Source organism: Gadus morhua, chromosome 22 (genome assembly GCF_902167405.1).
Source record: "Gadus morhua chromosome 22, gadMor3.0, whole genome shotgun sequence".
Taxonomy (NCBI): domain Eukaryota; kingdom Metazoa; phylum Chordata; class Actinopteri; order Gadiformes; family Gadidae; genus Gadus; species Gadus morhua.
Window position 1 is genome coordinate 9,153,696 of NC_044069.1, and position 17,048 is coordinate 9,170,743.

Below are 17,048 nucleotides of genomic sequence, written 5' to 3' on the forward strand. Positions count from 1 at the left end.
CCACAGACGGTTTCCTAGCAACACTTTGACAACTTGGCAAGCTTGGCGTTTATTTAGTTCTCCATGTTTAAATCCTCAGGAAGAACGCTGTATTAGGTTACGGGCTGCAAAGCAATATTAACTTAATTACTTCGAAATGATCGTTTGAGTTGTTCCGCCACCGTTTTAATGACCAGCAGCGGAACTATACATAACAGTCTTTGTATGACACGGGACTATTAGGCAGCGAAACCAGATCCGTAAACAAACGTAACGCTAGCAACTGCTGGGACAACCCAAACACATGTCCCTAGGGCGGCTTCAGGAGCTCCAGAAATATGTTTAAGAACACGTTTCAAAGCGGATTCTTGTCAATTTTATATAGCTTAGGCAGCAAGCCGCTTCAGATATGGGATAAGAAGGTAAGTGTGTTCTCTGTGTGAACCCGATGCTATCCTCTGGTCCAGCGCCACTGGTCGCTAGGACACGATCACATGTTTGTAATTGGATGGTGAACTGTTGACATTAAATAGCAGCTTAGTACATTAGTAATAATTCTTACCTTTTTGTCAATTTGATATTAGTTTATTCTACGTAAGTGTATGGTTTGGTGAAAACGGACCAAGCGTTAAATGAATACAACATTAACATTGCTCTAATCCTCTATTCCATGGTGTAACGTTGATATAGTTGATTGCTACTTAAGGCTACCGAAGGGTCAGCCAATGGGAGATGAAGAAGTAGGCTTCTGCTTCTGTCTGCCTAGATTCTTGTAAGCCCGTTCGGAACGACTCGGGCCAATCCTACTACCTTCTGTCTACTTGCCTCTTGAAACTTGTTAGAAAAATAAGGTGCCAGGTATTGATGGTTTGTCTGATCAAGCAATCACCTAGCGTCCATGTTGGTTATTTGGGTGGGGAAGCCTTCTGGAATCTTTGGGGGAACCATGACAACTCAATAAAATTCTAAATGGAATGCAGAGACTTCCAAACGATTAAGTTTCCCCGCTCGTGTTGTTTCATGATGTAAAAAAAAGCATGCCCGTGAGGAATGTGCATCATTTGGCTACGCAGGTGCGGAATGGCCACATCAAGAGAATCACAGACAACGACATCCAGTCCTCAGTGCTGGAGGTCGAGGGGTCCAACGTGAGGTACGTCCGTCTCTTGTTGTCACAGAAACATCCTCTCATCAGCCATCTTGTAGTCTCCACCGTAACCCAGTCCCCTGTTTCTTTCCCCTTCTACTGCAGCACCACCTACATCACATGCCCTGCTGACCCTAAGAAAACACTGGGCATCAAGCTTCCCTTTCTGGTCATGATCATCAAGAACCTGAAGAAATATTTCACATTTGAAGTCCAGGTGGGCTCAGCAACCACGAATGACCACCATACAATATAATTATGGATATTTTTTATTACATTTTATCGGGCCCCTATTGTAGAATTTGTCGTTAGAATCCAATTTTAAAGTCGACCCACTTGTGACAGCATTAGTGGATGCTATGTGGTTGATTAATCAACCTACACGCTTCCTACAGTCCAACCTACCACTTGTGGTGTTTCACAAATTGATAGTATTCAACGACTTGTAATCGCTACACATTTTAACTCAAACCCCTGAGCCAGGGGATAAATTGGGTCCCTTTTTAACAGATATTTCAGCCATTTGTGACGACTCTGCGGCCTAATTTCTCTTTCAATGTACACCCGTTCAGGTGTTGGATGATAAAAACGTGCGGCGGCGTTTCCGTGCCAGTAACTACCAGAGCACGACGCGGGTGAAGCCCTTCATCTGCACCATGCCCATGAGGCTCGACGAGGGCTGGAACCAGATCCAGTTCAACCTGTCCGACTTCACGCGCCGCGCCTACGGGACCAACTACGCCGAGACGCTCCGTGTGCAGGTAACACGCACGCACATGCGCACACAAGCACGCGCACACACAAGTTAAATAAAGTAGGTACCTCTGGTAGCCATAGCAGTGCCATACAAGCTTGCATTTAGCTAACCTTAAACCTTTAGGGTAGCCCTCAACCAACAATAAAAACTCAAAATGGAAGACATTTCTTTATATTTATCAGAGTGATTGGCATGTGTGACTGACATTCAACAAATTAGGAAGAAAATACCAAAAACGTTTTTATGCATAGGTTATTAATGTTTCCATACATTTATAATGTACCGATTTTACAATCAAATGTACTGCATGTGTTTGGGTGCAAGAGTTGGATTTTTATTTCATTGACGCCACCTCATGGCCCACTTGGTCCCTTTTTTTACGACCCATTTCTTGGCCGTGAAACACACTTTGAAAACCAGTGACCTAGGAGGTATTTTCCTTGAAGACGTCAGTGGACTACAACATGTATTGTAATAGCCATCGGTGTCAGTGGCTAATAAGCATACAATGTTATTAGTTCTGCATGTAGGACCTTTTTGAAACTCCGGCCCCATCGTTATCACTCCTATGCTTTCTTAACACCAGATCCACGCTAACTGTCGCATCAGAAGGGTGTATTTCTCTGACCGCCTGTACTCTGAGGACGAGCTCCCAGCAGAGTTCAAGCTCTACCTGCCCGTCCCCAACAAAGCAAAGGTACGCCCACGCACACAAATACCTCAGATAGCTTAAAGTGTGTCTCAGAAAATTGTATTATTAAATAATTAGTTCAGTGGTTGAATAAATAACATTTTTTTGGGGTCTGTTTCTTGCAGCAGTAGAGCTTTGGAACATGCTCTCTCCGCCCCCCCCCCCCCCCCCATTCCAGATTTCAATATTACTAAAGTGAGATTCTCTCCATTTAAACTGTTTTTTGTGTTGTCCTAACTGTGAATTACATTTTTATTGTCATTTTTTTTGGATCAATAAAGGATTTTTATGATGCAACAAACTGTTCAGGAATGAGATATTTAAAGGAAAGCTATATCTCAAGCATATGTATTTATCTGAATGTGTCTATACTTGGTTTATGGAAATGAATGAGCGGAGTCCATTTAAAGAATATAAACACTCTTTATGAAATATCACAATGTTCATTTAGAAGGCTTTAGGCAAAATACTTGGTCTCAATTTGGCTCAAACACCACCCAAAATTAAATTAATACATTTCTTTCATGTGGCAGTCAAACACGTCGGTAATATAAAAGTGAATCCCATCTTTTAAAAGATTATATACTGATGTTCCGAAATAATAGATTGGAATCAAACTACCTACAGCACGGGGTAAAGTAGTGGTTACATTTTTTGCATAAGAATGCAAATAGGAGCATATAAACAAGACCTTTTTTGTTATTATTGGGTCTAGGTGTTGGCAGAGCACGCAAATACACATCAATATTTCATTGACAATACTGTAGAGCTGTCACGATACGATAGAGTGGTTTGCAAGATACCACAGTGCAAGTGTCATTGCTCTGCAAATCGTTTCTCTTCATCAAATCAACCATCCCCTGAGCCTGTCTGACCATACACACTCTGTCCTACACAAACACACAGGTAACGAGAATATCTTGTGACACCTGATCGATGCGGTCTATTGCTTTTTACACAATCACCCTATTGTAAATGGCTTTGGATAAAGGTGCCAGCTTAATACATGTAATGTAATCTTGGCTGATCCTCCATGAAGATCACCAAATTGTTAATGGTGTCCAAAGATACGATTGGAATTAATGGGATATCGGATCATTCTAATTTTTTCTTTTTTTTCAGAAATCAATTTTTTTTAGTATGCTTTTAGCATAACTAACCTTCCACTAGGAGCTATTGGGAATACTATTCAGGCCTGTGAGGATTGCCTAAGTCTAGGACAAATAAGGTCATATTTCAAAAAGGTTAAGCTCACACAACCAGTGGAAGAAGTCTTTTCGATTGTCTTTTCAAAACTAGGAAACAAAGTATCCTTACTGAGCTTCCAAAGTCAATCAATCCCATAAAGCCGTTATTCCTGGAGCCAGCTTTCATGTTAACAGTGAAAGGCTCCAATTAAATTAAACTTCAATCCAATAATAAAATTCTCAGAATATTGCAAGAAAAATCGAATGGCAAACGACAGCCACAATTTAAGTAAATAAAGCTTCCCTTGAATATTTTCTATTGAGTCAAGCAATTAGAAACAACATCGACGTAAGATACAGAAAATAAACAGACCAACTCTTATTACTTCTATGGCTGTAGTGACGCATTGTATTGCTTAAATTCATAGCAAGCATTCATTTTGTGCATAAAAGCCCAGATAAACATTTGAAAACTTAAAAAAATGTTCATAAGGTATAATATATAACATAATTAAATTCAGGTGGATGGCAATCAGTGCATTTAAAAATAAATTAACATTTAGCAAAATATAATTATCTCAAATCACAATGTTCCACAAAGTTAAAATCAACAACACAAAATAAAATAAAGCGAAATATAATTCAATAAAGTAGTGTTGGGGTCTTCTCTTGCTCTGATTGCGGTCCCTCGTAGTTAGTCCATCTTAGTTCTTTCTCACTGCATGGCTTTCTCTCACTTCACTCTTTTCATCAAAATCTCCTAGCCAAGAATTGGTGTTCGAAACATGGAAGTAAGGAATGAACAACAAGAACAGGACGAGGACAAGTGGTTCTTTGTTCGTTAGTGCAAAGATAAACTCTGTAATCATTCGTCAAACCAGGAGAATATTCTCATCCTTTTTTGACAAAACTCTGTGATCCCACTGTATGTCTCCACTGCCTTTGCGATCCTTCTCCTCCTTGTCTTGGCTTGACTAAAGGCCTGTTCGTAATAGGCAGTGGCTGACACCTCTCCCACACATGTTGGCATGCATTTGTATTTTCCAAAAAACTAACGCACAATCAAAAAGGCTTGTCCTGTTCACTAAATGCAACAAGAAAACGAAAAGTCACATTGTTGTCGCCAACAATCTCCTCGGGAATGGCATTTTAAAAATGGGATTTGTCCATATTTTAATCGCACACCATATGTTACATTCCGTCCTTTGTTTTGAGTGCCGCCTCCTCTGTGTGGGGGTGTGTGTGTGCTTGCGGTCACTCTGACGTCCCATAATGGATGACGTAGTAGTCGTGCACGTACATGAGCACGGCCACCGGCTGGCCGATGATCAGAGACATCCACACCGCTGCGTTGCCATAGTTACCGTTCAGGAAGCGTCCCACGAACCAAGCCAGGGGAACCTGCAAGCATGTAGTGAAGTTAAAGAGTCGTCCTACTGTGTGGGCGCTTTGCACAAAGGGACAACGAGAAGCCCCATGTTGGGGAGGCACACAGCTGTGCACTGGGTCAACAAACCATGACCTAGCTGCATTTCTGCCAGGGGTCGTGTGTGTGTGTGTGTGTGTGTGTGTGTGTGTGTGTGTGTGTGTGTGTGTGTGTGTGTGTGTGTGTGTGTGTGTGTGTGTGTGTGTGTGTGTGTGTGTTACCTGAGCCATCATGCCGCTGAAAGCCCACAGTCTGAACATCCTCAGAGGAATGCTCACCAGGTACTGAAAGACGCAGAGAAAATAACAATTTAGAATCTTAAAAGTTTATTCCAAATTACTGTAGAAGGAAACACTAAATAAAGGGCAAACTCAGTACTATGACGACAGATAATCAGATAACAATTCAGAATAAAAAACATTCACAACCAGTTGAAACCGGTCGACAGAAGAGCAGTTTAACCACTCATCAGCAATGCATTCTTGTGTCTGTTGAATCTGGTCACGGCAACAATTTTTTAATATGTGCAATAAAATAAAATAAACACATGTTAGTGAGGGGATGTCAAGCCACAGACACAGACATCCAAACAGAAGTAAAAAAGTAACCATGACTACTGAGACCCGGGACGTACCTCGTGGAAGAACGCTGAAGCCAGGAAGACTGCAGTTTGGGCCATGAACTTGTTGACCCCCTTCCTCAGCATTGGCTTATAAAAGTGTCTGCAACACACACACACACACACACACACACACACACACACACACACACACACACACACACACACACACAGTGAGGCATTGTGGTGTGTGTGGGTGTGTGTCTATGGAGGACTCTAAACACCAGTGCTAGCTCCTCACCTTAAGCACCACTTGTGAACGGGGATGTTCCAGTTGGACCAGAAGTAGGTAACTGTCTCAGAGTTCCTGAGCGGAACAGATAAAACTCAACATAACAATAAAAACGGCAACGGTATTTCTGGTTTAGAAAACTCTAGCACGTGTTGTGTGAGTGTTGTATTTCTGGACTAGAACAGGGGTGTGTGTTAGTTGACGTTACGGTGTGGCTACAGATGTGTGTGTGTGTGTGTCGCTCTACTTGGTTGTTGTGACGAGATAACTCACCACCAGTCCCTGTAGAACTCGCGGTCCCCAAACTGCATCAGCTCTGCCACAAAGTTCATAGAGGAGTGGAAAAACCAATAGAAGAAAATTAACCAGATCAGATGATTAGGGACCTGGGAGAAGAAGCAGAGGGTGGGAGAGAGGATTAGGGAGAGGATTGGATAGAAGGGAGGGTAGAAGGGGGTGAGAGGATGGGAAAGAGGAGCGGATGAGAGGGAGGAGGATTGAGGGGTGAGGATGAGAGGGAGGAGGATTGAGGGGTGAGGATGAGAGGGAGGAGGATTGGAGAGAGGAGAGATAGGAGGTGATGAGAAAAGGGGAAAGAGAAGAGAAGAGGATGGGAGAAAGGAAAGGAAGGACAAGAATAAATTATAAAAACTAAATCATATTTAAAACTAACTTCTGCATTACCTTTAACTATAACTAAAGTTTCTATACACTATCTAGCTCTGACAAGTTTACTCACAGCTAGCTTCAACAGCCGTTCCACCATTCTGGAGAAGTCCATTTCCTGTTAAAGAAACAGAAGAAACAACCACCTTTTCTTTATTTGTATTAACAAACGATTCCTGGAGGCTGAAGAGATTTTTTGTGTAAGGAATTAAGGGAAATGTCATCTTTAGATGTCTTCGAATGAGTCATAAATGATGGTCTGTAAATCTGTCTCCAGCTGGCTTAAATTTTTAACTAGGCTCCAAGCTGGCTCTTAATTTAAAGCGCTTGTTTATTATCGTTTTGAATCGATTACAAAAATTGAACACAATGCAAAATATTTGTAGATAGACAAAGCAATGCGGCTTGTACCTGAAAGGGTTTCATAGAATTCTGCACCGTGGGCACCATCCACTGAAAAATGCAAAATTTTCCATTAACATCAGATTACAACCCCAAGTCTAACTTTGGGTTGGGCGGGGTATGTTGCTTTGTCTACATCTGCCTTGTGTGAATGGTTTCAACTTTCCAGTTACCTGCTGTATCAATCCCACCAGTAGCTGCATAAAGAAAAGCTGCAACACAGAGCAAGAAACTTTAAATGCAAACATTTCAACATACTTTTGGGGGAACCTGTCGAGGTTCATAATCTCAAGAAATACAGCGGCGCTTTGATCAAGGAATTTCTATCCTTTATCCCCCCCCCCGATGGATAGATAAAGTACGATTGATCCAATCTATAATTGCAGAGATCACAAACTGCTACTCAAACTCCCCACGTCAGAGACGCCAACCAAAGTTGAATGCATCAAACTAGTACTAAACTATGTACATGAGTAGGTGCCAAGTTTAAGTATGCATCAGGACTACATTTAAAGACAAACAATGTTAATTTATTACGTATGAATTTGTAATAAATACAAACATCCACCATCAATTTGAGGCAATGTTCATTGTAATCCAAAACGACAATAAGTCTACTGTGTATCAATTACAATTGTAATTTTAATTGTGTATCAGGCTATGAAGAACTGTAACAATTAAACAGTGAGCCCTGAGCCAGACCGGATATGTTTTGTAGTGTGGGTGTGAGTGTGTCTGTGGTAGTGAGTGTGTGTGAGTGTGCGTGTCCTCTCACCATTTCAAACAGTCTCCTCAAGAGGAACCTCTTCCGTATCCGTGGAGACCGGGGGAAGTTGAGCTCGTAGCAGAGTGTAGGTATGAACACAAAGTAGTATATGTCTGCACGCATGGAAACACCATTTAGCTTGCATAGACGGCCACGACTCCCATCTATTATTCAGTTTCAATATTTGGCAATGCAAGTCAAAAGACAACGATGTGGCCGTTGCCATGGTTACCTCGATAAGTGAGGTTCCCTGGATACGAGACATGGGTTTTGCCACTGAGCCTGGTTACAGACGGACCTAAACAGAGAGACAGATGTGCGGACAGGGCCGTCAGTATTCTTCTGAATATCTAGTTGGTATTAACTAGATACAGAAGTACAAATAAACACAAAGCAGATCTGTGCTAGCTAAACTTTGATTTAAATGCAATATGTTTTTATAATTGCCTGCTGAACCCTTTACTTACTGATGCTACAATTTGTGTAAGCATAAATTGCTAAGCGATTAATGCTAATAAGCATAAATAAGCCAATTCATGTTTGGGTTAATTTTGCACAGTGTAACGACATCAACGTGTGCGTGTGTGTGTGTGTGCGTGTGCGTGTGTATTTGTGTTAAACTTACAGGAGTTTGAGCGCGTCAGTCTTTTGACTTTGGCCAGTCTGATCTCTCTGCACCACCTGTTGGTGTCTTTGTACGAGTACATCTTCATGAATAGGATGGTGTAGATACCGAGGGAGAGCACTCCCCCCACTGGATACCCAAAGACACAAGCACAACGAAAAAAATACAAAATCTAAGTAATACAAGTGGAAAACATAAAATAAATAATGTGTGTGTGTGCGTGTGCGTGTGTGTGTGTACCGGGGGTCAGGGAGGTGACACAGAGTACCATCACTACAGGGAACACTAGGATGGCAGTCAAGTTCAACCCGTGAAGCATCAGCCCTGTAGACTCTGAGATTTTTCCCTAGGAGAGAGATGGTGACGACGTGGAGTAAATACACCAGTAGAAAAACCATCAGATCCATATATAAGTCTATACAATATAGTTGACCCTTGCCGGGAGGAATCCATTGTACAGAATGACCATGTGTGGAACTTATTATTATTATTTACTGCCCATTTGACAGTAAAACATTTTGACCTAAAGAAGACCTGACAAATATATTGGGCTTTTTACCTTAATATAAAATAACCATATATATTTCTAACTGACTGTTTTTTCAGATAAGAGGAGAAGGTTTCTGTGTGTAATTCTATGATCATTGCTGACATCTCCACGTACAATACATTGGATGAAGAAGTCAAAAAGGTAAGTGTCCGTCCTTTTTTCAAACATAGACAATACTCACAAGTAGAAGATATACATACTTGATTAAATACATACCAACATGATTTACAGTGTTATACAGTTAATATAGACAATTTTCTGTGAAGCGAGTTCTAATAAATTAATGAGCGAGACACTCTAACTGTCCTGTTGTTCAACTATTCTAGCTATCCGTTAAGTCGCTGGCAAGTGTTCGAAAAGGGTTTACAGTAGGTTGATTGGTCGACATCATCCTAAAAACAACATCAAAAAGTGAAGACTGGGATTAGAAAACAAAGGGTCAATCAAACTCAGACACTCACCACAGCCAGGCGTCTCTCAGTGTAAAAGGTCGCTATGACGAAGACATTAGACACTGGAACACAGACAGACAGACGGATAAACAAACAAACAATGTTAAGCTAGCTAGCTACCTGAATTGATCAGACTACTAGTCTTGAAGTGACAGCCTTTCCATATGGAAAGTCTGAGACACAGCATCGACTCCCTGTGTTAGGAACTTCCCTGTGTTAAGAGGTCTTGATTGACATGCAAGGGCGACCAATCACAGACTGTACGCCGGGAACAGTACTACTACCAAAACAGACCCCCACTGGAACATTATGTCATTTCTGATTTGCAGCATTGCTCGGCACGCTAATGAAAAAAAAGAGCTACGTCTACATTTCATTCTCTGTCAGCTACGTGACAATGCTCACATCCCATGAGAATACTGTCTTAAGTTTCTTGGAGACACTGAATGACTGAACTTGTTCTTTGTATCAGACGTTCAGGGAGAGGTGCATGGTGACGTAGTGCAAAGGAACCCACTGGCTAAAGCCACTTAACTTTATTCCTTCATATTCTGCTTTCTATATCTCTTTATTGTTAGAACTGTATAGTCACACTTGAAACCTTGATACATATACAGCTATATTCTTTTCTCATGATTAATATCTGTTACCATCTCCATAATCCGACTCTGTCCAATGTCTACTGATTATATTCATGAACCGAGACTGTAATAGAGCATTATCAGTTGTATCACAAATAGCATTGGCAAACACAGACAGGAAGTAAACAGATATTTGAAGAGGCTGCTTTTATGCAGCAAGCAGTTGACCTTGGTTATTGTACCTCTATTCACAGCGAGTCTCGTCTATAATACGCACCGATCATCAGGCAGGCCGCCGGCCAGCTGTAGGGGTCCTTCAAGAACAGCGAAACAACTTGGATGGGGTCGACCAAGATACCATACCTAGAAAAGAGGAGGGGGAGAGGGAGGATCTTTAGACTCTTCAACGTTGAGTATATCGCAGCTCATGTTTTGACAGTTGGGGATGGAACCCGGGAGAGGGGGGGGGGGGGGGTCATGTGCATGCTCACTTGATCAGGTTCTCCAGGAAGAGGCGTGCGTTGCTCAGCACCTGGGGAAGACAACAGCCCCCGGCGAGAGACAGAGCACTACATTAATCAAATCAATCTGTGACTACGTGCACCGCTCACAAAGTGGGAGAGAGGGTGGGTGTCGGAGGCACAATAACGTACAAATATTTTATGTTTGCTTGCGTGTGTGTGTGTACGTGATGCGTACCCATGTGCGTCTTTATATACATATAACGTATATGTGCATGCGTGTTTGTGAGTGAGAGTGTGTTTATAGTGGGCCATAAATAAGTATATGATGCGTTATTCAGTTAGTTCCAAGTCCACCCTTAATAAAAGGAGCGGCAGGGAAAGAGATACGCTTATCCGAGTTACATTTATCTCAGCCGCACCGTGAAAAATCATACATCATCTAGTGCCTACAAAATGAATGCATATTGAAAAGTGAACGTTTAAACTAAGACCGAATATGCCCGACACAGCACAAGTTGAACCGGGTCCAGGTAAGGTAAATAAACAAGCCTGTCCTCAAAGTGCTGCTGAGTCAAGCATGCTGCCTACGGTGGCCTACCCTTTACCTTAATGACCTTTAACCCCCCTCTCCCCTCCTTTTGGTCCCAGAAGGGAGCTCAATCTGCCATGTTGCTCAACCCACTAGTGTACTGTCTGTGTTCTCCTTACTCACATACTGCTGATTGTGCTAGTCCTGATAGCACTATCTGGCTTATTACACACACCAAAGTTATCAGATAGCATGGTGTGCCAGCTCACCTTAAATGGCTGCATTTGTTTGAACAAAGCTACAAACCACAATCCAAACCACAACCATTATGGTGCTAAAACGCTGTCAAGGACAAATTATCGAAGAGTAAAAGCAAATTTTTCCATATTTTCGGATATATATATATACATTTAAAAAAAAATATATATATATATATACATACATATAATAAATGTGAAATGGAAATATATTAACATTTGCATTTCACATTTCTCCTCACCATGCCACGATGTGTGGAGAGCCAATTTGAGTGTCTAAAATTAGTTTTTGAGTAATGAAGAAAGGGGACAAGTTCTTGATCAGAGGACAAGTTCTTGATCGGAGTCCAGAGTGTGGACTGTCACCGTGTAAAATTAGAAGAGACACTTGTCCGTCGCCCCAGGTCAGATGACCAAAGGGAAGAGCAAACAGACCTAGTCTACCATGATACGGTCAATCGACTTACTATCCCATTACTGACTAGACTTTGTGTGTGCACTGTGGACCTGTGAATGCTTTACTTAGCCAACAGTTTCATGGTATTCATGTGAAACACTGTTTGGTGTGTGAATGCCATCTTTAGAAATGCCATGCCTTAACTTTCATCTCAACTACAGGCCAGTATTTTTTTTCTTTTTTGGACACCTTTTGTACCATGGCTTATTCCCAAAGCACTAATCAAATAACAACAGTCTATATCACATCATATACAATTATATGAATCATAATGGCAATGATGCATTCACTGAATCTCATGAAAAACTGTTTGAATGACTGAAATGATGATGCATACACAGCTCATCCTCATACAGACTTAGCGCGTCTTAGCTTTTGAGTGCTGCTGCGAATAGAGGGGCGCTCACGCAACAAGAGGAGGCTAGGCCGCTGAAGGAGCACTCACCAGCATGACAACACACCAGTTGAGGATCCCCCGGTAGTTGCTGTAGCCACTGGCAGAGCTCAGCAGGGACTCCTGCATGACGTGACAGCTGCAGGAGTTAAAATACAACACGGTTCACCTTTTTACCGTTCACTTGGCTAAAGTGTAGTCAACGCTATATTCAATGCAATTTATTACTCTATAAAATGTATTTATTTCTTTTTTTCAATCAAACATGACAGACAAATGTGTGTGTGTGTGTGTGTGTGTGTGTGTGTGTGTGTGTGTGTGTGTGTGTGTGTGTGTGTGTGTGTGTGTGCGAGTGCGTGTGCGAGTGCGAGTGCGAGTGCGTGTGCGTGTGTGTGTGTGTGTGTGAGAGACACATGCAAGAGTAAAAGGGCACAGAGTAGAGAAAAGTACTATCTAAAAATAAACAAGTCACAACATTATTATTAACACAAAAATAACATGACAAGAGTTAATTTAGCCGAATCTGAATGAACAGAGAGGAGGGGGAATGTAGATAGCAGGTAGGTAAACGGGTAATGTGAACAGATTGGCACAGAAACAGTGATATTTTCTCAGTTCTCCATTGCTGGCTGGCCAATAAGGCAATAATCACACTCCACTTGTAGGATAGTAACGGGTACGCCCTAAGATAAACGAAATTGCGAAAAACACGAGACATGGGGCTATCTCAAGCAAACAAATGCGTCAAGTGACGAGACAAAGTTGACTTTAGAATTTATTTGAGGGGTTGAAAAATACATAAAAGTTATAGGCCAATAGTGAAATCATAGCTCCCTAACTAGTAAAGATTATTTTTTCAGTTTAAATCGATAGAGCCCATTTATGATCTGAGGGGAAGGCTTATAGAATACAAATGAAAAAGATGACAAATGGGTTAAAATAACTATACGGACGCGCCTTGCATTTTCTATCAGTGTTTTAAGCTAGTGTTCCCTCCCTGCCATATGAAAACAATAAATCAACAACAAGACCATGAAAACACATTTTAAATGCATCAGTGTTTCCTTGCCATCATTTTCAGTGACATCGCTTGCCTGAGTCGGTCGGAAACATCCCTCACTCGGCTCCTCTCTCTCGGATGTCCCTGTGCAGTAAACGATGGGTCCTGCGTCTTTTTCTCCAACTTGCCATTGCTCGCATGCTTGGAGAACACATCTGTTTTGGCATTGGCCGGGGACGCCTGGGCTTTACCCCCGTCTCCGTGCACCTTGCCTCCGTTAACATTTGCAACAGCGTTCGTTCCCCCGCCAGAAACGGTGGTTCTTCTCCTGCGATGCACGGGCTCTCTCGGTGCCCGGTCCACCATTTCCGCAGGTTGGCACGTTCCGTTTCACCTGATTGACATTGCTTAACGTTTTGTTTTTTTAATCGATATAGCCTACATGTCTCATTCCTCCCGTCCCGTTATCAACGCGTCTGCTAGTGTGCTTGCCAAGCTTTCATCCGTGGAGAGAGGCGGCTCTCCACTTCCGTTTAGTATCGTGCGCAGGCAGGCGGCTGCTGTCAAAACCTAAGCGGGTCAGTCATAAACTGCGTTGCCAGTTTTGGATGTCATAGATTTCCCCCTTTGTGGTTGTACTATTTTTTATACGAATTAAATTTTGAATAAAAAAAATACATATGGCAAAATATCTTTACACATGACATGAAAATGATTGATTTAAATTGTATTGGAAAGATAATAATAATGATTATAAATAGGCTCTCGTGATCAAGGGCGCAAATCTCATTACAAATTAGTAGGGAAATCAATAATAATACCAACGTAAATCAAATGATCAAATGAGGTGACACGTTGGGGACGTAGCATGAGATAGCCTACTGCCTTCTGCACCCACGCTCGACATAGGCCCATTCAGAGCCCACGCACCGACTACTACAGCATCTGAGTAAGGACACACGCACGTGCACGCACACGCACAAAGGTTTATAGATGCCGTTTGTGTGATTTTTTTGGCCCCCTGCATGCAAAGTGGTGCATTACGCTTAACCGAACAAATACTGTAATTGACACTCTAAATCGATTTCGACACAAAATATCAAAACAACGTTCCAACAGAGGGATTTCTTGGAAAGCAGCTCAGTGTTTTGGCTACGCCCACTCACTGATTTCCCCTAGGCAGCGTCCGTTCCCATATATACAGGAAAAAAATAAAAGAGAAAGTGTCGTTGTGCGAATTTACATCAGCGAATGCAACTAGGGCAAATGGTTGACAAGGGCAAATGGTAAGCCTGTTTTTCTGTAATGTTAAAGTGTGTTTTCGATTGAAAATCGAAAAACTTCCCCACATGCATACTTCACCACAATCAACAATCGATGTCTCAACCGTATCCAATCAGCGTCGTCTAGTTAGGCGCAGCTCAGTTGCGGCTCAGAAAGCTCCTACCCCGAGGCATGTACAACCTGAGCCTCTAAACTGTGAAGTTGGGCGGGTCCTCTCTCCCAAGCCACACCCATAGTGGCTCACTAGAGGGAAAAAGTCCCTCAGTCGGAACGCCCCATGTGTGTTCCCCTTATTACGGCTGAGTGATCCATCTTGCTCAACTACAAGTGTCTAGCGTTCCCCTAGCCTGCCTATTGTCCCCCAGTGACTAAAACTTGCGTTCGGTGTAAAACGACCACTAGGCATCCTGCTCGCCTTTGAAAGCGCTCAAATCAAGCGCTCAAGCGCGTTGATTTGGAATGTGGCCCCATATGTTGTCATAAGGGGCCAAGTTACCTCCCCTTTCTCTGCCTTGCCCGCCCAGAGAATTTGGCCCGCTAATGAGGCAATGAGCTACGACCGTGCAAGCGCCACATGTGTGTGTGTGTGTGTGTGTGTGTGTGTGTGATTACACACACTGTAATGCAAGTGCTGTACACTTCTTTCTTATTTGGATAACCGTTCTGCTGTTGGTGTTATGGCGCATAACACGTCGGTTCTTTTTACGTCTCTGGTATTTCCACAACGAGGCCGTAGTTGGGGTTATCTCAGCCATGGTTGAGAAGGATTTGGGGGAAAGGAACTTTGGCTTTGACTCCCTGAAGTAAATGAACTGCAACATGCTTTTGGCTGTGATAATATATATTATAGGATATAGATATCTATGGATCATATGATATTATTTAGACATAGAGGTCCAGGAATTCCGCCGGAGCACCCGGAGTGTTCCAGAATATTTACAGAACACGGCCAAAGCCTGTGTGCGGCTCGCCATTGCGATACATCCACTGTAAACAGAGCGCATGGTACCGTGGCCGAAAGCTGCTCAGGGCCACACCCCCACCCTCCTCCTTTCCCGCCTCTCGAAACGGCGCGTTTGGAGGAAGCTCAATGTGCGACTGGCTCGTAGTGGCTGTAATTCTGCACCACGGCTGAATTTCGGGGACGTCTACAAATACTGTGTTAATGGCCCACTCATATCTATATTAAAGCATCCATAAAGTAGCATGCCATGGGACCTTTAAGGTAAGCATTTCGGTTCCCTCTTTCTTCATGAGGACCATACCAATCAGTGGAATATTGCAGTGATAAAATGATGCCACAGTTTGCCGACAATGTTCACAGGTCGATAATAGAAATCTAATATTCATAATGAAAAGTCATAATAAAAAATCCTTGAAGAAAGTCTATCAATGCAAAAAGCGATAATGCATAATAAAAAGTTTGATAACTTTTCGCCTTGCTAAATTAATTACAGTCCATCTTGTCATGTTAGCTTATTAGCTTTAAATTTAGAAATATATTCTATAGGAAAATAAATAAAAAAGTGTTCAATATACAGCATACTCTACCCAACTACATACCAAATAACGTTATCCATTTAAGATGGAGTCACAATTTTGAATAAGGAGCTGGTAAGTAGCCTGCTGTATATATTTATTGTAAAGTTGATTATAGAAGGCAGACCTTTTTAGCTTGAGAATACATGCCCTACATTGCCATGAATGGAAAGGGGTTATTTATTACATTTGTAATAAACTAAATGTAATATTACGAATACAAATAATACTTTTATTGAGAAAAAGGACATATTCCAAACCTCACAACGTTGGACTTTGTAACAAGACAACTTTGTATATTATTTGTCTGGTTGTTAGTTGACATCCGCCTTTCAAAATAATGTTCTAAGTGGCATGGCAAAACTATACTAATAATGTTCTGATAAGAAGATACGCCACTTTGCTGAATAAATGAAGCAAAAACCAGGGGTGCAATTGGCTGTGTAAAGGTCAGTGGATTTTAAAGAAAATAGTAATGCATTTTAACTGAGCAGCTCAGGAGGCTTATCGCTGCCATCTGCTCTTCATGTTGCGCAGCCTCAGTGCTAGTTGAACTACTAACCTTTAACTAATGCTAAAGGAGGTTGAACGAAATCACATCCCTCAATTATGTATCGGCAAATAACGGTGCTCCATTCCCACCCTGCACTTCTGCGATGCAATACTAATCTTTCTTGCTTTCTATTTTGACAGTATTGTGGCGACCGTGGGCATGGTCGCCGTGTTCAGGGTGCCTCAAGGGATCCTGGGGGGGGGGGGGGGGGGGGGTAGGACCATCGCAAGCTGGACCTCTGGCGCCCTCCTAGGTCCTTTGCAGCAGAGACATTATTTCGGGTTTGTCTCAATGGTTGGGTTAGTGTTACTGTGTGATAGTGAGTTATTATTCGGGACACCCTCAACGAGACGGTTACGTTAATTCGTTCGATTGAGTGTGTTTTGTTGTGGCATGTGTGCGTCAAATAAAGGCAACCCTCACAGTCGTGCGGTGTAAGGGGCGCGAGAGTTGTATAACTGCTGAACATAGGCTCCCGTTTCTTCCTTTCC

General features: G+C 42.2%; 2 protein-coding genes across 3 annotated transcripts; one reads left to right on the plus strand and one right to left on the minus strand.

Moving 5' to 3' along the window:
- Positions 1 to 47: 47 nt before the first annotated feature.
- cfap20 (cilia and flagella associated protein 20) lies at positions 48 to 2,871 on the plus strand. 2 transcript variants are annotated; one of them, XM_030348153.1, is made up of 6 exons: positions 48 to 401; positions 1,053 to 1,132; positions 1,232 to 1,343; positions 1,699 to 1,887; positions 2,470 to 2,580; positions 2,703 to 2,871. In XM_030348153.1, exons 1-6 carry the CDS (start codon positions 318 to 320, stop codon positions 2,703 to 2,705), a joined length of 579 nt encoding a protein of 192 aa, XP_030204013.1. In that variant the 5' UTR covers positions 48 to 317; the 3' UTR covers positions 2,706 to 2,871. The 2 variants fall into 2 exon arrangements, with proteins under 2 accessions (XP_030204013.1, XP_030204012.1); XM_030348152.1 differs by having other exon boundaries at positions 50 to 401; positions 2,700 to 2,871.
- A 106-nt stretch (positions 2,872 to 2,977) lies between these two features.
- Positions 2,978 to 13,727, minus strand: dgat1a (diacylglycerol O-acyltransferase 1a). Its single transcript, XM_030348128.1, has 17 exons — positions 13,276 to 13,727; positions 12,233 to 12,320; positions 10,572 to 10,612; positions 10,358 to 10,443; positions 9,509 to 9,561; positions 8,738 to 8,843; positions 8,498 to 8,626; positions 8,105 to 8,170; positions 7,882 to 7,985; positions 7,280 to 7,318; positions 7,116 to 7,157; positions 6,778 to 6,822; positions 6,312 to 6,424; positions 6,048 to 6,113; positions 5,822 to 5,909; positions 5,409 to 5,471; positions 2,978 to 5,162 (listed from the first exon to the last, which is right to left on the minus strand). Exons 1-17 carry the CDS (start codon positions 13,545 to 13,547, stop codon positions 5,016 to 5,018), a joined length of 1,548 nt encoding a protein of 515 aa, XP_030203988.1. The 5' UTR covers positions 13,548 to 13,727; the 3' UTR covers positions 2,978 to 5,015.
- Positions 13,728 to 17,048: the final 3,321 nt, after the last annotated feature.

Bases quoted from the DNA above. Each gene is read 5' to 3' on its own strand.
- cfap20 (XM_030348152.1), top strand. From the start codon at position 318: ATGTTTAAGAACACGTTTCAAAGCGGATTCTTGTCAATTTTATATAGC. The intron at 1,133-1,231 runs GTACGTCCGTCT...CTTCTACTGCAG, and splicing joins GTCGAGGGGTCCAACGTGAG to CACCACCTACATCACATGCC. The intron at 1,344-1,698 runs GTGGGCTCAGCA...ACACCCGTTCAG, and splicing joins ATTTCACATTTGAAGTCCAG to GTGTTGGATGATAAAAACGT.
- dgat1a (XM_030348128.1), bottom strand. From the start codon at position 13,547: ATGGTGGACCGGGCACCGAGAGAGCCCGTGCATCGCAGGAGAAGAACC. The intron at 7,986-8,104 runs GTAACCATGGCA...CCATGCGTGCAG, and splicing joins AGGGAACCTCACTTATCGAG to ACATATACTACTTTGTGTTC. The intron at 6,114-6,311 runs GTGAGTTATCTC...TGTTCCGCTCAG, and splicing joins GAGTTCTACAGGGACTGGTG to GAACTCTGAGACAGTTACCT.